Below are 12,776 nucleotides of genomic sequence, written 5' to 3'. Positions count from 1 at the left end.
CTGTTGGCGCTGGAGGGCAGGAAGAGTGCACAGTGCTAAGGAAGGTGGGATGGGGCAGGAGGGGCACACGGTGTTATGTAGGGTGGGCTGGGGGCAGGAGAGGGCGTCCACAGCACAAGAGCTGCAGTGCGCTTCCTGCGGCATAGTTCTCGGAGCGGGGTCAGCTCTAGCCAGCAGAGCGCAAGTCAGGGCCCAGGGCGTGGTCCTCCCAGATCTCCACTGCCCCGTGGGTGTGTGTGTGAGGGCAGTGTCTGCCCCTCCCAGTCCCGGTGTGGCCGCCCAGGTCCCCATGCCCCACCAGGGGCAACGGGACTAAGTCGCAGCGCTTGCACCACTAAGGCTCAGGCCCCTGGGGATGGGCTGGGCTGGGCTGGGCCTGGACAGGCCATCGGGAGCACCAGCCCGGTGGCCCACTGACCTTGGCTCAACCCTCCACCGACCTCCCTGCACCCTCTCGACCCAGGAGTGCAGATCCAGGTAATCCTGATAGAGGCCAAAGGTCCCCAAGAGGGGGGCCCCAAAGGCCGCAGCCAGACGCGCTTTGAGTCCCCCGATCCCCAGGGCCGAGGGCTCTCATTGGCTCTTGGTGACGTCAGAGCCCGTCCCCGCCTCCAGGTGGGCGCCAGCTCGAGGCACTGCGGCAGCAAGGGAGGGGGCTCTAATGTCCTCTCTCTCTGCCTGTCCGGCTCCCCTCATCTGTGACCTTGAGCGCTGCGGGGGGGGGGGGGGAGCGGGGGGGGCCTTCTGAGTGCGCGCAGGGCTGCTTGGATTCCTCCCATCAACCGCATCAATAATTCAAGGACCGGGTCTGCAGCGGCGGGTAGGCGCTGACGTCGTTGCCTGGGTAGAGGTCGGCCCCATGGCCTCCGGACCCGGCAGGGCAGGCTACGGGGTAGAGGGGTATGTGTGCCCCTGCCTCTCCCTCCTGGAGTTAGAACAGCACCGAGCCTGGGCACCTGCTGCCCCCAGGCAGAAGAAGGAGGCACCCTGGTACCCCCGGGGCCCCTAGCCCTGCAGGTTCATCCCTCCAGCATTGCCTTCCTACGCCCAGAAAATAAGGCGCAGCGACCCCCTTCTCCCTTCAGGGACCCCAGCCTGACGGACCAGTTAACACCATAACCCAGACTTCCCTACTTCTGCCTGACTAGCACCCTGCAGTCCCCCAAACAACCAAGACAACCCGCGCAGGGTCAGGAGGTGTCTGCTGGCACAGACACGCAGGGAACAGCTTCCACAGGGCTGAGGTGGTCACAGGCGCCAGGCAGAGCCAGGTGGGCACATGCCAGGCGGAGGGCACACCGTCAGTGGAATATACACATGCCTACACACCGATCCGTACAGGCTTACAAACAAGTCACAGCCCGTTCCAGTTTGTGCAGAGATTTCAGCCTTCCCCGCCCTTCCCTGCGGACCCTGACCAGCAGCTACCCACAACCGCTGCAGCAGACCAGGGTGCCTGGAACCTGCTGGCCTTGCCCAGTGACCCCCAAGGTGAGGCGACTGAAGGCAGAACCACCACCAGACAGAGGTAGAGGGATCCCCTCCCTCCCCGCCCGCCTCGCCACCGCCAGACTCCGCACTCACCCCATCCCAGCACTCCGGCATCTTGCTGAGGGAGGCGACCCGCCTCGACTAGGAAGGGCAAACAAAGGCCTGAGTCACCAGAGTCCAGAGAGAGGGGGCAACGCAAGTAGGAGACCAGCGGCTCTATGACGGGGCACAGCTCCCGGGCCATTTATATGTAGAGCCAGGGGGTGGCGGGGGGGGTGGGGCCCTGGGCTGGCCCCTCCTCCCTGCGGGGTTTCTGAGCAGCCACTCGCTCACCCGGAGCCCCTGCTCCCAGATTGGCTTTCAGGAGACAAACTTGGCTCTGATTGGCTTCCGAGGTTCTCACTCACCCCATCTCCTGCTCCTCCCACCCCCAGCAAGACATCAGTCTTGATGGTCCCCAGCCCCTGCAGCCGGCCCACCCCCAGCACAGAGGCTCACAGCAGCAGCTGCACACGGGTCCTAGGAAGACAAGAGGCCACGTGTACAGCTGTGCCCTGTGACAGGCACACAGGAGCCTCTCAAAGACGAGCACACCGAAGCAGGGCAGGGTGGACCACACAGGCATGCCCTAGACAGCAGAGCCCTTGACCCATACCCTGGGAGCAGGGAGGGCCCGAGAGCGCCCCAAGCCCAGCCTCCACGTCAGAAAGGCCTAGATCCCTTAACCTTGAGGGGATACGGGGAGTCACTGCTGCCTGGGGCAACCTGGGTCATGACCCTACTCCAGGGGACTGCTCCTTCTCCACCCCCAGGGTCTCCCCTTGGGCAGCCCCCACTTTGCCCACATGTATACGCAGCGCCTGCTCATGCTGGGGAAATGGGGCCAGGGGGCCTGGGCAGATTGCAGGACCAGGGAGATGGTGGGCACACACCAGCTCTGCCCTCCCCCACCCCCACCCTGCAAAAGGGGCTGGAGGCCACTAGAGACAGGAGGAGGGACGGGAGGCAGCTTGTCCATGTGGGCATGCCCACCTGCCGCAGACACACCCAGCCCTCTTTCCTGGGGCCACCCAGCCTGGGGCTTGGCTCTCGAGTCTCTGGGGAGCAGGAGGCTCGAGCCGCCTCCCGCCTCCCGCTGTCCTGAGCAGCAGGACAGGTGCTGGAGGTCACGTGGCTCAAGATTTGGGGGTGGAGCTGGCCAGAGACATGCAGGCAGAGTAGAGAGATTAGAAGGGGCAGGGAAAGGAGAGCAGAGAAGGAGAGGAAATAGGCCAGGGAGGGGAGCAGAGGAGGGAGCCCAAGGGCTGAGAGAAGCAAGAGCAACAGAGAGAGGGAGGGGTGTGGGCCCGTGCCCCCATTCTGTCTCTTTGGTGAGGGAACACGCCACTCGTCCCAGCCTATGCCGACAGCCCTGCACGCTGGCTGGCTGCCCTGGGGGAAGGTGGTCACCTCCCCATTTCTGGGTGCCTAGTGACCTGGCCAGCACCTGCCACGTATGCTATTCCTGGCCATGAACTCTGCCTGGGGGGCATCAATAACTTTCCTTGCCCCTCTCTGACCTCTCGCACTGCGGGCCTAGTGCAGAGTGCTGGGGGCCTGTGGTCTCCCAGGGCAGCTGGGGTGTGGAATGGGCTATCCCCCAGCCCCTCCTGTTCTGTCCATGTTCCCTGTTCCCTGCAGCCACTTCGGCACAGGCAGAGGCTCTGGCAATTCAGGTGGTGTGCAAAAGCACAGCCCTGTCTGCAGACAAGCCCACAAAATCCTCCCATATGCTTCTGGAATAGGGGCAGGGTGGGGTGGCCTCCCACCCTTTCTGCCACTAAAACCCTGCCCCTTCATGGTCCCCATCCAACCTTATGCCCACCTGAACCTCTGAGTAGCCTTTCCCACCCTTGGACCTGGGAGATCTCAGACACTGCCCACCCCAAGCCACGGCCTCCCAATTCTGCTCAGCTCAGTGGTTTCAAATCCACAGACCTGAGTTTAAATTCCAGCTTCCCCACCCACTAGCTGGGTGACCTTGGACAAGATTTTTAAACTCCTCTGTGCCTTGGTCTCAACTGTCAAATAGGAATTGTGCCTTCCTCACAGAGCTGCTAGGATGAAGAAAATCCTCATACATCACTACATGTAGCGGCCTATATGCAGGCCTATATGTAGGCCTCTCCCAGGCCTGCCCAGGGGAGAGATGGAATAATCTGTGTGTCTCTCCAACCTGTTGGCCTCCTCCCTGGAGGTTGTACAGTTGTGGCTGAATAAGGCAGGCTCAGGTCCTGCTAGCCAAACCCTGCTAGTCTTTGCTGTGTGACCTCAGGCAAGTCAGTCAACAACTCTGAGCCTCCACATCTGTAAATGGTAGAAAAGCAGTGTAGCTGCTTGCACAGGTAGCCTTAGGGAGCAAGGGTAACACATAATCTTCACAAACCTATGAGAAAGGATGAAGTGCTGAAGCACTCAGCTAGTAAGCAGTGGAGCTCAGCACCCCGGGCCTGAGGTCACATTAAGAGTAGTAAATGCTTAGTACCGTATCTCCCACATGCCATACTCCATCCAAATGCTTTGCACATGTTACTTTATTTTATCCTCTGAACACCCACTTTACAAACAAGGAAAATGAAGCACAGAGATGTTCTGCAACCTGCCCAACATCACACAGCCAGTGGGTACAGAGCCAGGAACCACACGCAGGCAGTCTGGCTCTAGTGGCCACTAGTCACAGCCCAGGGTCTGAGTGCCCAGCCCAAGGGCACCAACCCTGACCCTGCAAACACCCGGGGAGGGCTGAGCTGCCTACCTCACTCTACAAATGAGGTAGTGACCTGTACTGGAGGTCAGGTGGCAGGGCCAGGACCTGGACCCAGGTCTTCCTAGTTCTAGTTTGTCCTTCTGCCTCCCCCACTGGCTGGGCCCACTGAGGCAAGGGACTGAGCAGGATAAAATCCCTGCCAGGCCTTGGCCCAGACAAGGGCCCTCCTGGCAGCTGCTTTACTGAAAAAACAATTAAAAGAAAAAGCAGCCGCTGTGTGGTGTACCCAGAGTACACAGTAAGGCACCTTTCAACACACGCTGCACTTTACCAAGCAAAGGATCTTGAGAACCAAGGTCCCACACACATGGGGTGACCACCCTAGTCTGGGCCCGGCAGATGGGTGCAGAGGACCCCAGGATTCTCATCACCTATTTCACCCTCCAATCTGCCTCCCAGGGTGCGTGTGTTTTGGGGGCTGGCAGTCAGCACCGTTGGCGTCCAGTGAGTCCCACTCAATGTCGGGCAGGGGCTGATTGCTCTGGACTTTATTTCAGCAGCCCCGTCCTGTGGAGGAGGGTCTGTTTGTTCACACATTCCAGCCCTCATTTGGAGCAGGGAGGACAAAGGGAACTCTGGCTGGGCCTGGGCCACCTTGTGGACACCTCCCCGGCCTCATCCTGTCTTCTCGAGCTCCAGAGGCCTTTGTGTTTGGAGCTGGTGCTCCCAGGAGACCAGAGCATGTGCCCAAGGGCCACTCTGATGCCTCTGCTTGCGTCCTTGAAGGACGGGTGACCCAGGGTCAAAAGCACAGTTCGTATCCAGATCCTCAGATCCTGGCTGCAGCTCCGTGCGCCTGGGAGAGGAGCCGGCGGGCCACCCCTCCTTCCACGTCACCCCTGCGTCCAGACCACAGGGCTGAGGCTGTCACGGGGCTGGGAGACTGACCCAAATTGGATGGTGGCCTGGGGGCTAGCTCCTGCCAGCCAGGAGGAAGGTCCCAGAAAAGCCTGACTTTGTTCGGTAGGTTATGATGGCCAGCGGGGCCCTGGAGCCCTGTGAGGCTCCCATTGTGTCTGCTGTCATGCCTTTTCTGAGACCCGGAAATAAACGGCCACTATGGGACTCACAGGGGAGGAATGGTTGGCCAAGTAAGCAAAATCAGAAATCATCATGCAGAGAAATAAAAACAAAGAATGATTTCAGTTTCACAGGGAATCTGGCATCAAACTAAAGAGGACATGGTTGTCCTGGGCAACTGTTGCCATGGAAACGGGAGCTATTTCAGAGCATCAACCTGGCTTTCATAGGAGGAAAGTGCTGATTCAGATGACAGCATCCTCACTCCCCCAGACCTCTCCTCCTTTCCCTGTCCTGTTCAAGGAGAGAGGGGGCATTTCTCCACGGGACAGAGGGGAGGCAAAGCCACTGTGAGCAGTGGGGGTGGTCCTGGAGGCTTCCAACTGCCCAGTCCCTGTGGCTTCAGGCTGGGGGCACGTGGAAGGGCTGTGAGCCTCCTCTGAAACAGGCTGGGTGGGGGAGGGGCCAGCCAGCAGCTGGTCCCCATCTGGGGAGGCTGAGCAGAGACCTACCTTCCAGTCTGTGTCCACAGCCAAGAGGAAGGTGTCGGAATTCTCCTAAAGCAAGGCAAACAGAGGGGGTGGCTCGTTAGGCCCCAGGCTGGGCCAGGCAGGGAAGGCAGGCGGCCACAGGGGCTCTGCCTTGAGCAGACTCGCTTGCTGTTCCCCAGGCTATCTTTTTTTTTTTTTGGCCACACCATGCGACATGTGGGATCTTAGTTCCCAGAAGAGGGATCAAAGCCGGCTCCCTGCAGTGGAAGCACGGAGTCTTAACCACTGGACCGCCGGGGAATTCCCTCCCCAGTCTATCTTAATGTTAACAAAAGTGACAGAGGGCTTCCCAAGCGCCGGGCATCAGGCCATTTAGTACCTGACAGATGAGGCTACGAGCAGCTACACACATTGATTTTACCTGTTAATTTTTTTTTACCTATTAATTGAAAACGTGAAGATTTCCACTTTGCAGGTGAGAAGGGTGAGGCTCAGAGAGATGGAAGCACATGGCTAGAAAGTGATGGAATAATCTCTGACCCCAAATTCTTGCTGTTCAGCACTTTGCCCGCTGTCCCCACAGATGACTTTTGAGGTGCCCATCAGGGCACAAGCGCAGAGGCGGGCCTATCACACCCACTTTAGGGATGGAGAAGCTGAGGGAGAAGGGGGCTTTTCTGACCTGCACAAAGGCGCTGTCTGGGCCTCTGCAGTAGCTGCTCTCACCTTTCCACACCTGCCTGCTTCATGCTCTCAAAGCACCAAAATCCCCTGCTTTTAGGCTCATTTATGGTGACTGGTGTGAGTCTCTGATTGGTGCCCATCCCTCCCACTGGACTGCAGGCACCGGGAGGGTATGGACCACGTTTGGCTCAGCTCTCAGCATGAAGCCCGGCATGGACCGGGCTCCTCAAACACAAACAGATTTGGATGAACAAGTCTAACTTCATGAGTGAGGGGAGCACGGCTTACATATACCCACTGTTTATAAGGTGGCAAAAATGGAGAGTGGAGGAATGGGGGCCTGAACCCCATGTGTCTGCGTCGCCAGGCTCTCCCCGATGCAGCCCGGCGGCCCTCAGACACTCTACACCCGCCCTGGGTCTCTGTCTGGGGAAGGAACCTCATGGGGGGATCCCACATATCCAGGAAGAGCAGAGATCTGGGGCCTCTGCCCTGCCTTCTACTGGGTCTGTCTAGAACCCTCTCTGCTCTCCTCTGCTCACTGCGGGCAGATCACTTAGCTTCCAAGCCTCAGTGTCTGTGAGGATTAAACAAGGGGCACAGAGAGCAGTCACTCTTTCCTTGGCACTGCTGCACTGGACTCTGTGTGCTACAGATGCTACTGGATACATATGTGGATAAATGAGACAGACGAGAACCAGGATATTATGGGAGGACAGCGAGCGAAGGGCAGGGCTACTGGCTACTAGGTGCAACAAGGAGGAAAATGAACCCAAGTCACAGGAGCAGGGAGGAAAACACTGAAAAGCAGCGAACCTGATGTTTTCACCCACCTGCATTCTGGCAGTTGGAGTGGGAGGGGTGATGGAAAAAATCAGACAGCACTAGAGGCTCTCACACAAAAAAGGAAAGCCAGCTCTCAGATGAAATCAACAATGGCTCTCCTCCCCTCCTGGTTCCTCCAGGGCCTGGGGGCTCTGCCTGGGGAGGGGAGGAGAGCATGGTGGCCACTCCTGGACCCTCCAAAGAAGGGGGCAGGGGTCTGGGGGAAAAGGTCGAGGCTGGTTATCAATGAATCCTCTTACCTTGGAAGACCTTGCCCGAGGGGGGGCCAGGGAAAGAGATGCAGGAGATTTTCAAGGGGATGGGAAGCTTCAGATGGGCAGGACCCCAAACCAAGAAACAGCAGGCATAATACAAGCCAATCCAGAGACACTGGAGGCCTGGGAGGAACCACATGAACATTCCAAGGAAAACCGGTGGGAGAGAGGGCCCAGCTGAGAGGAGGGGAGCAGGCCCAGGAGCGGCCTAAGGAGACCCAGGTGGGGATGCAGGCATGGGGAGAATCAACAATTCTTCCACGTAGCCCTGGACACACCAGGCAAAGACTTCAGAAGCAAGCGAGTCTGCAATGGCGGAGGGACGGTGGGTAACCGTGTGGAAGTATTTGCTCCTCAATGCATTCAGGGAATTTGCACCTGGAAGGTTGAGGAAGATTTAAAAAGTGAAAAGGACTGGCACTTCTGTCCCGTGCAGCTGGACAGGGGAATCTGTCCGTGGGTGTAACCGCCTGGGAGAGAGAGGCAGAGAGCGAGGCAGAGCTTCAAGACAGGACTGCACCAGTTGTCACTGAAATCTGCAAAGGCCACACTGGGAGCACCTAGGAGGATTTTGGGGGGTTGAGGATGGGGCCATTAGTACGCCTTGGGAAAAGCAGATGTGACCAGTGACCAGGTCTACAGGGCTTGTGCTGACCCGAGAAAGGAGAGAAACTCAGCTGGGGATTCGCAGCCTCCGTGGAGGACTGAGACGCAGACCATCGTGCAGGGGAGCCAACTCTGGTCCAGGTGGGATGAGGTAAGAGACACCAAATGCAGCAGGAAGAAGGCAGAGCCCGGGGGCTGGTCAAAGGGGCTCAGGGAGGGAGGGGCAGCAAGGTGCTGGGCCAGGCTGGGCAGAGAAGGGGTGCGAGGGGCCCTGCCAAGGTGGGGGGGTGGAAGAGACAGGCATGGAACGTGTGAGGCCAAGGTGCCCTGCGCGCTCTGTGCCACCCACAGCTGCACACCCCATACCAGCAGGCAGCCCCCTACCCCTGAGCCCTGGTGATGAGTGCAGGGGTCCCTGAGAGCCACCATCCGGCCCACCACGCCCTCACAAGAAGGCTGGTGTCTGCTCGCATGCCTCGAAAGATGGGCTGTTTGTGGGGAGGAGGGACTTTTCAGAGAGTTCTGAAAAACTTCTTTCTTCTTTCTTCTGAGCTGCATCACAATCTATAGCTTCCACCCGACCCAAGTCTTTACTGAGAGCCTACTGTGTACCAGGCACTGTGCTAGGAACTGGGGAGATCGGGGAACCAAACGGACAGGGTCTCTGCTCCAGGAGCCTGTGGGGCAGAGCCCGAGAGCCCTAAGTGCCAGGCCCGGAGGGTGTGCGGGTGTCAATATTAGAGCCGGTGGTCGGAGAAGGCCTTCCTGACGAGGGGGCATCTGAGCAGAGCCTGAACAAAACGAAGGGCCAGCCCTGAGGAGTCCTGCGGCTCGCGTGTCCCAGGCAGAGGAAACAGCCGGGAATATGACCAGCCTGTTCGAGGAAGAGCAGTGAGCCTGGGAGACAGGATAGGAGCCAGCAGGGGGAGGGGGTGCAGAGCACACCCTGGGCCCCGGGAAGGACTGTGGCTGCAACTCTGAGTGCTACGGCAGCCACTGGCCAGCTGGAAGCAGAAAAGTGACATGATGTGTGGAATTTTTAGTTTACGCAAAAAGGATAAAATTACGGGGGTACCTTACCAAAGCCAAGAACAATAGTTAAAAACTGGCCTCAGGAGGGACGGTGGCCAGTAATAGAAATCAAATCTGGTCAGTCTAAGCAAAAAAGGGAAATCTATAATTAGGATACAAGGGTGCCTTACCAAGCCGAGGGCAGGACTCAGGAAGGGCTGAAACAAGTGAACGGAACACGTCAGAAAGCCAGGAATGACACGATGTAGTTTACAAGGTTGTACAGAGCAAGGAGACCAGTGGGGAGGCTCCTTGAAGCAGAAGGAAGGCGGGTGGGGCTGCCGTGCCGAGGCGAAGAGTGGAAGAGAACATGCGAGGCCAAGGTGCCCTCAGCTTTCTGTGCCGCCCACAGATGCACACCCGTACCAGCGGGGAGCACCTGGGCAAGAGATGATGGGGGCTTGGAACAGGGAGGAAGTAGAATTAGAATCAAAAGTCTACCAAGTGACCAGCTCAACAGCTGTTCCCCGACCATTCCTGGGGGTTGCCCTCAGGTAATCAGGTCTCATAAGTTAACTTGAGGTTCTGTTTTAAAAGTAAAACTGCACCCTAGGAATTCCCTGGTGGTCCAGTGGTTAGGACCCCGCGCTCACACTGCTGAGGGCCCAGGTTCAATCCCTGGTCAGGGGCGGGGGGGGGGGGCGGTGGGCGAAACTACGATCCCGCAAGTGGCGGGGCAAAAGAAAAAAAAGAAGACTGTACCCTTCTTGGGGACAAGACTGCTGGCCTCATGTGGTTGGGCCCCTGGCACCTGGACAGCCACTCTGTCCCAACATGTGGAACTCAGCAGCTCTTGGGCTTATCTCCTTCTGGAGGGAGAATCTGGGAGGCTGGGGCAGAGCAAAGAAGGGTGTGCCGAGGATCCAGGGACTGGGCTCCTGGCTTCCCCACCTGTAAAGCGAGGGGGGCTGGGCGGCATAACCAGCAGGGACCTACAGCCGTGATGCCCCAGAATTCTATGAGCAATGGACCCATAGCTTTTCCCTGCAGGAGGGAAAGGGAAGCTGTGCTGGGTATTACCACAAGAAAACGTAAGAATCCGCCTGCCAACGCAGGGGACACAGGTTCGAGCCCTGGTCCGGGAAGATCCCACATGCTGCGGAGCAACCAAGCCTGTGCGCCGCAACTACTGAGCCTGCGCTCTAGAGCCCGCGAGCCACAACTACTGAAGCTCTCGCGCCTAGAGCCCGTGCTCCGCAACAAGAGAGGCCACCGCAATGAGAAGCCCGAGCACCGCAATGAAGAGCAGCCCCTGCTCACCGCAACTAGAGAAAGCCTGCTCACATTAACGAAAACCCAACGGAGCCAAATAAATAAAATTAAGAACATTTTTTAAAAATGCTATTAAAAAAAAAAGAAAACGTGGGTAGAGCTAATTCTGAAATCTAACGCCTGGTGTTCAGACGAGGGCCCTTTGGGATAAAATAACAACCTCAGATGCCTTGATGCCACTGCTCCTGGAAACACTGCTGGTAATACTTTCCCTCATACCTCAGGGGCTTATGAGGAAAAAAGAGAGGCTGCAGACATGAAAGGCCCAGGTAGTTGGGGAAGCATCGTGACCCTACTGGAGGCAGCACTGCCCAGCGGGGACCCTCTTGGGGCTCAACAGCCGCTCACAACCAGGGGTTGAATACGGGCCTCATTCCCCAAGAGCTGTGTGACCCTGGCCAAGTGAGTTAACCTTTCTGTGCCTCGGTTTTCTCATCACTAAAATGGGAATAACTCTTCTACAGAGCCTCCCAGCCTCAAAGACAGCCAAAGCCACAGCGAGGTTGGCTGGGTTTTAGCTGCGTGGGCGTTCAGCCCACCGGGAACTCTCCCAAGGCGGGGACAAGGCTTCTCAGGGTGGCTCACGGGATGGAGGGCCATCTCCTAGCCATCAGCAAGACTATTTGTAGTGAGGTGGATGGACCTAGAGTCTGTCATACAGAGTCAAGTAAGTCAGAAAGAGAAAAACACCGTATGCTAACACATATATATGGAGTCTAAGAAAAAAAAAAAAAGATCATGAAGAACCTAGGGGTAAGACGGGAATAAAGACACAGACCTACTAGAGAATGGACTTGAGGACACGGGGAGGGGGAAGGGTAAGCTGGGACAAAGTGAGAGAGTGGCATGGACATATATACACTACCAAACATAAAACAGAGAGCTAGTGGGAAGCAGCCGCATAGCACAGGGAGATCAGCTCCGTGCTTTGTGACCACCTAGAGGGTTGGGATAGGGAGGGTGTGAGGGAGGGAGACGCAAGAGGGAAGAGATATGGGAACATATGTATATGTATAACTGATTCACTTTGTTATAAAGCAGAAACTAACACACCATTGTAAAACAATTATACTCCAATAAAGATGTTAAAAAAAATAAATTAAAAGAAAATAGACTAAAGGGAAGGCGCGCGGTTTCCTTCTCGGTCACGAGGTGGCGCCCTCCGCCCTCAGGACCGCGAAGGGGCGACTCACCAGCTCAGTGGCGTCCTGGCCCCGGAGCAGTGGCTTCTCCTCGGGGAATCGCAGTTCCTGCAGGCCGGCCATGGTCCCGTCGTGGAGCAGCAGCCCTAGCGAGGGAAGGCGAGGACGAGGGTTGGGCCCTGCTGCGACAGGCACGCCTGGGCCCTGCTCGGACTCTCTCGGCGGGCGGAGGGGACAGCGCAAGCCCGGGCTGGGGCAGGGGCACCGGGGACCACACCGATCCCTCCATCCCCGGACCCCCGGTTCCCAAGCGCAGGCCCAGCGCGGCGCTTCACCCGGGCAGCAAGGCTCCGTCTGCAAGACTCGCCTGCTTGGCTCAGGGAAGGTCATTGTATTATTTGGTCTTAAAAGTTAAAACATGTTCCCTGCCTCCCCCAAAAGAAAAGGAAGAAAGAAGCAAGGGCGGGGGGAGGAAGAAAGGAAGGGAGGGAGGGAGGAAGGATGGAGGGAAGGAAGAAAGAAAAAGAGGAAAAGAAAAGCAAGGTGACACAATACAGGATGACCCTTGAATAAGTTCAAGTAAACTGCATTTATTAAGAAACAGAGGGACAAGTGTGGGGAAGCCAAACACAGGGTCGGAAGCGCCCTGTGGTCAGAAGTGGACAGTGGGCTCCGGGAGGACACAGAGGAAGAGAGCTGAGGGCTGTCCTGAGTGCCTAGAAGGACAGGCCTGGGTGAGGATGGCTCTGAGAGGGCAGAAGGGCGGGCCTGGCAGTGTGGCAGGCAGAGTGACATTGAAGGTGCTGGTCATGATGTACCACCAGCAGGGAGGGATGACACAGTGACCACTCAACCCACAGCCTCCAGGCAGAGGGGCCCAGACCCTAATGGCTGCGTGTTCGTGGGAGACCCCAGGCCTCTGAACCTCAGGAGAGGAAGGGGTCATATGTGCACGTGTGTGCTTGGAGGATCCAGTGGTGGGGGAAGGCAGACAGAGGGTGCCAGGACCCCACAATCTGTCTGTCTAGCCTGGCACTGCCATTCCTCACTTGGATTTCAGGATGGCACAAATCATAGTGCACCAAGAGAAACA

General features: G+C 57.6%; 1 protein-coding gene and 1 non-coding gene across 10 annotated transcripts in view; one reads left to right on the top strand and one right to left on the bottom strand.

Annotated features, from left to right (window-relative positions):
• NDRG4 (NDRG family member 4) overlaps positions 1-12,776 on the bottom strand; it is a 42,307-nt gene that overhangs the window by 11,328 nt on the left and 18,203 nt on the right. For 4 of the 9 annotated variants that reach the window (XM_067718272.1, XM_067718270.1, XM_067718267.1 and 1 more), the window contains exons 2-3: positions 11,735-11,829; positions 5,830-5,874 (exon numbers count right to left, since the gene is read on the bottom strand). In XM_067718272.1, coding sequence (XP_067574373.1) covers positions 5,830-5,874; positions 11,735-11,806 — 117 coding nt within the window. In that variant the 5' untranslated portion in view covers positions 11,807-11,829. Of the gene's footprint in view, positions 1-1,584; positions 1,745-5,829; positions 5,875-11,734; positions 11,830-12,776 lie in introns of those variants that run through there. The other 5 variants (XM_067718274.1, XM_067718273.1, XM_067718269.1 and 2 more) reach the window with 2 other exon arrangements.
• On the top strand, positions 9,827-9,899 carry TRNAV-CAC (transfer RNA valine (anticodon CAC)). The gene has a single exon. It is a non-coding gene; the product is annotated as a tRNA-Val (tRNA).

Source organism: Pseudorca crassidens, chromosome 20 (genome assembly GCF_039906515.1).
Source record: "Pseudorca crassidens isolate mPseCra1 chromosome 20, mPseCra1.hap1, whole genome shotgun sequence".
NCBI classification, from domain to species: Eukaryota; Metazoa; Chordata; class Mammalia; order Artiodactyla; family Delphinidae; genus Pseudorca; species Pseudorca crassidens.
This window is presented reverse-complemented; position numbering and strand designations above follow the sequence as displayed.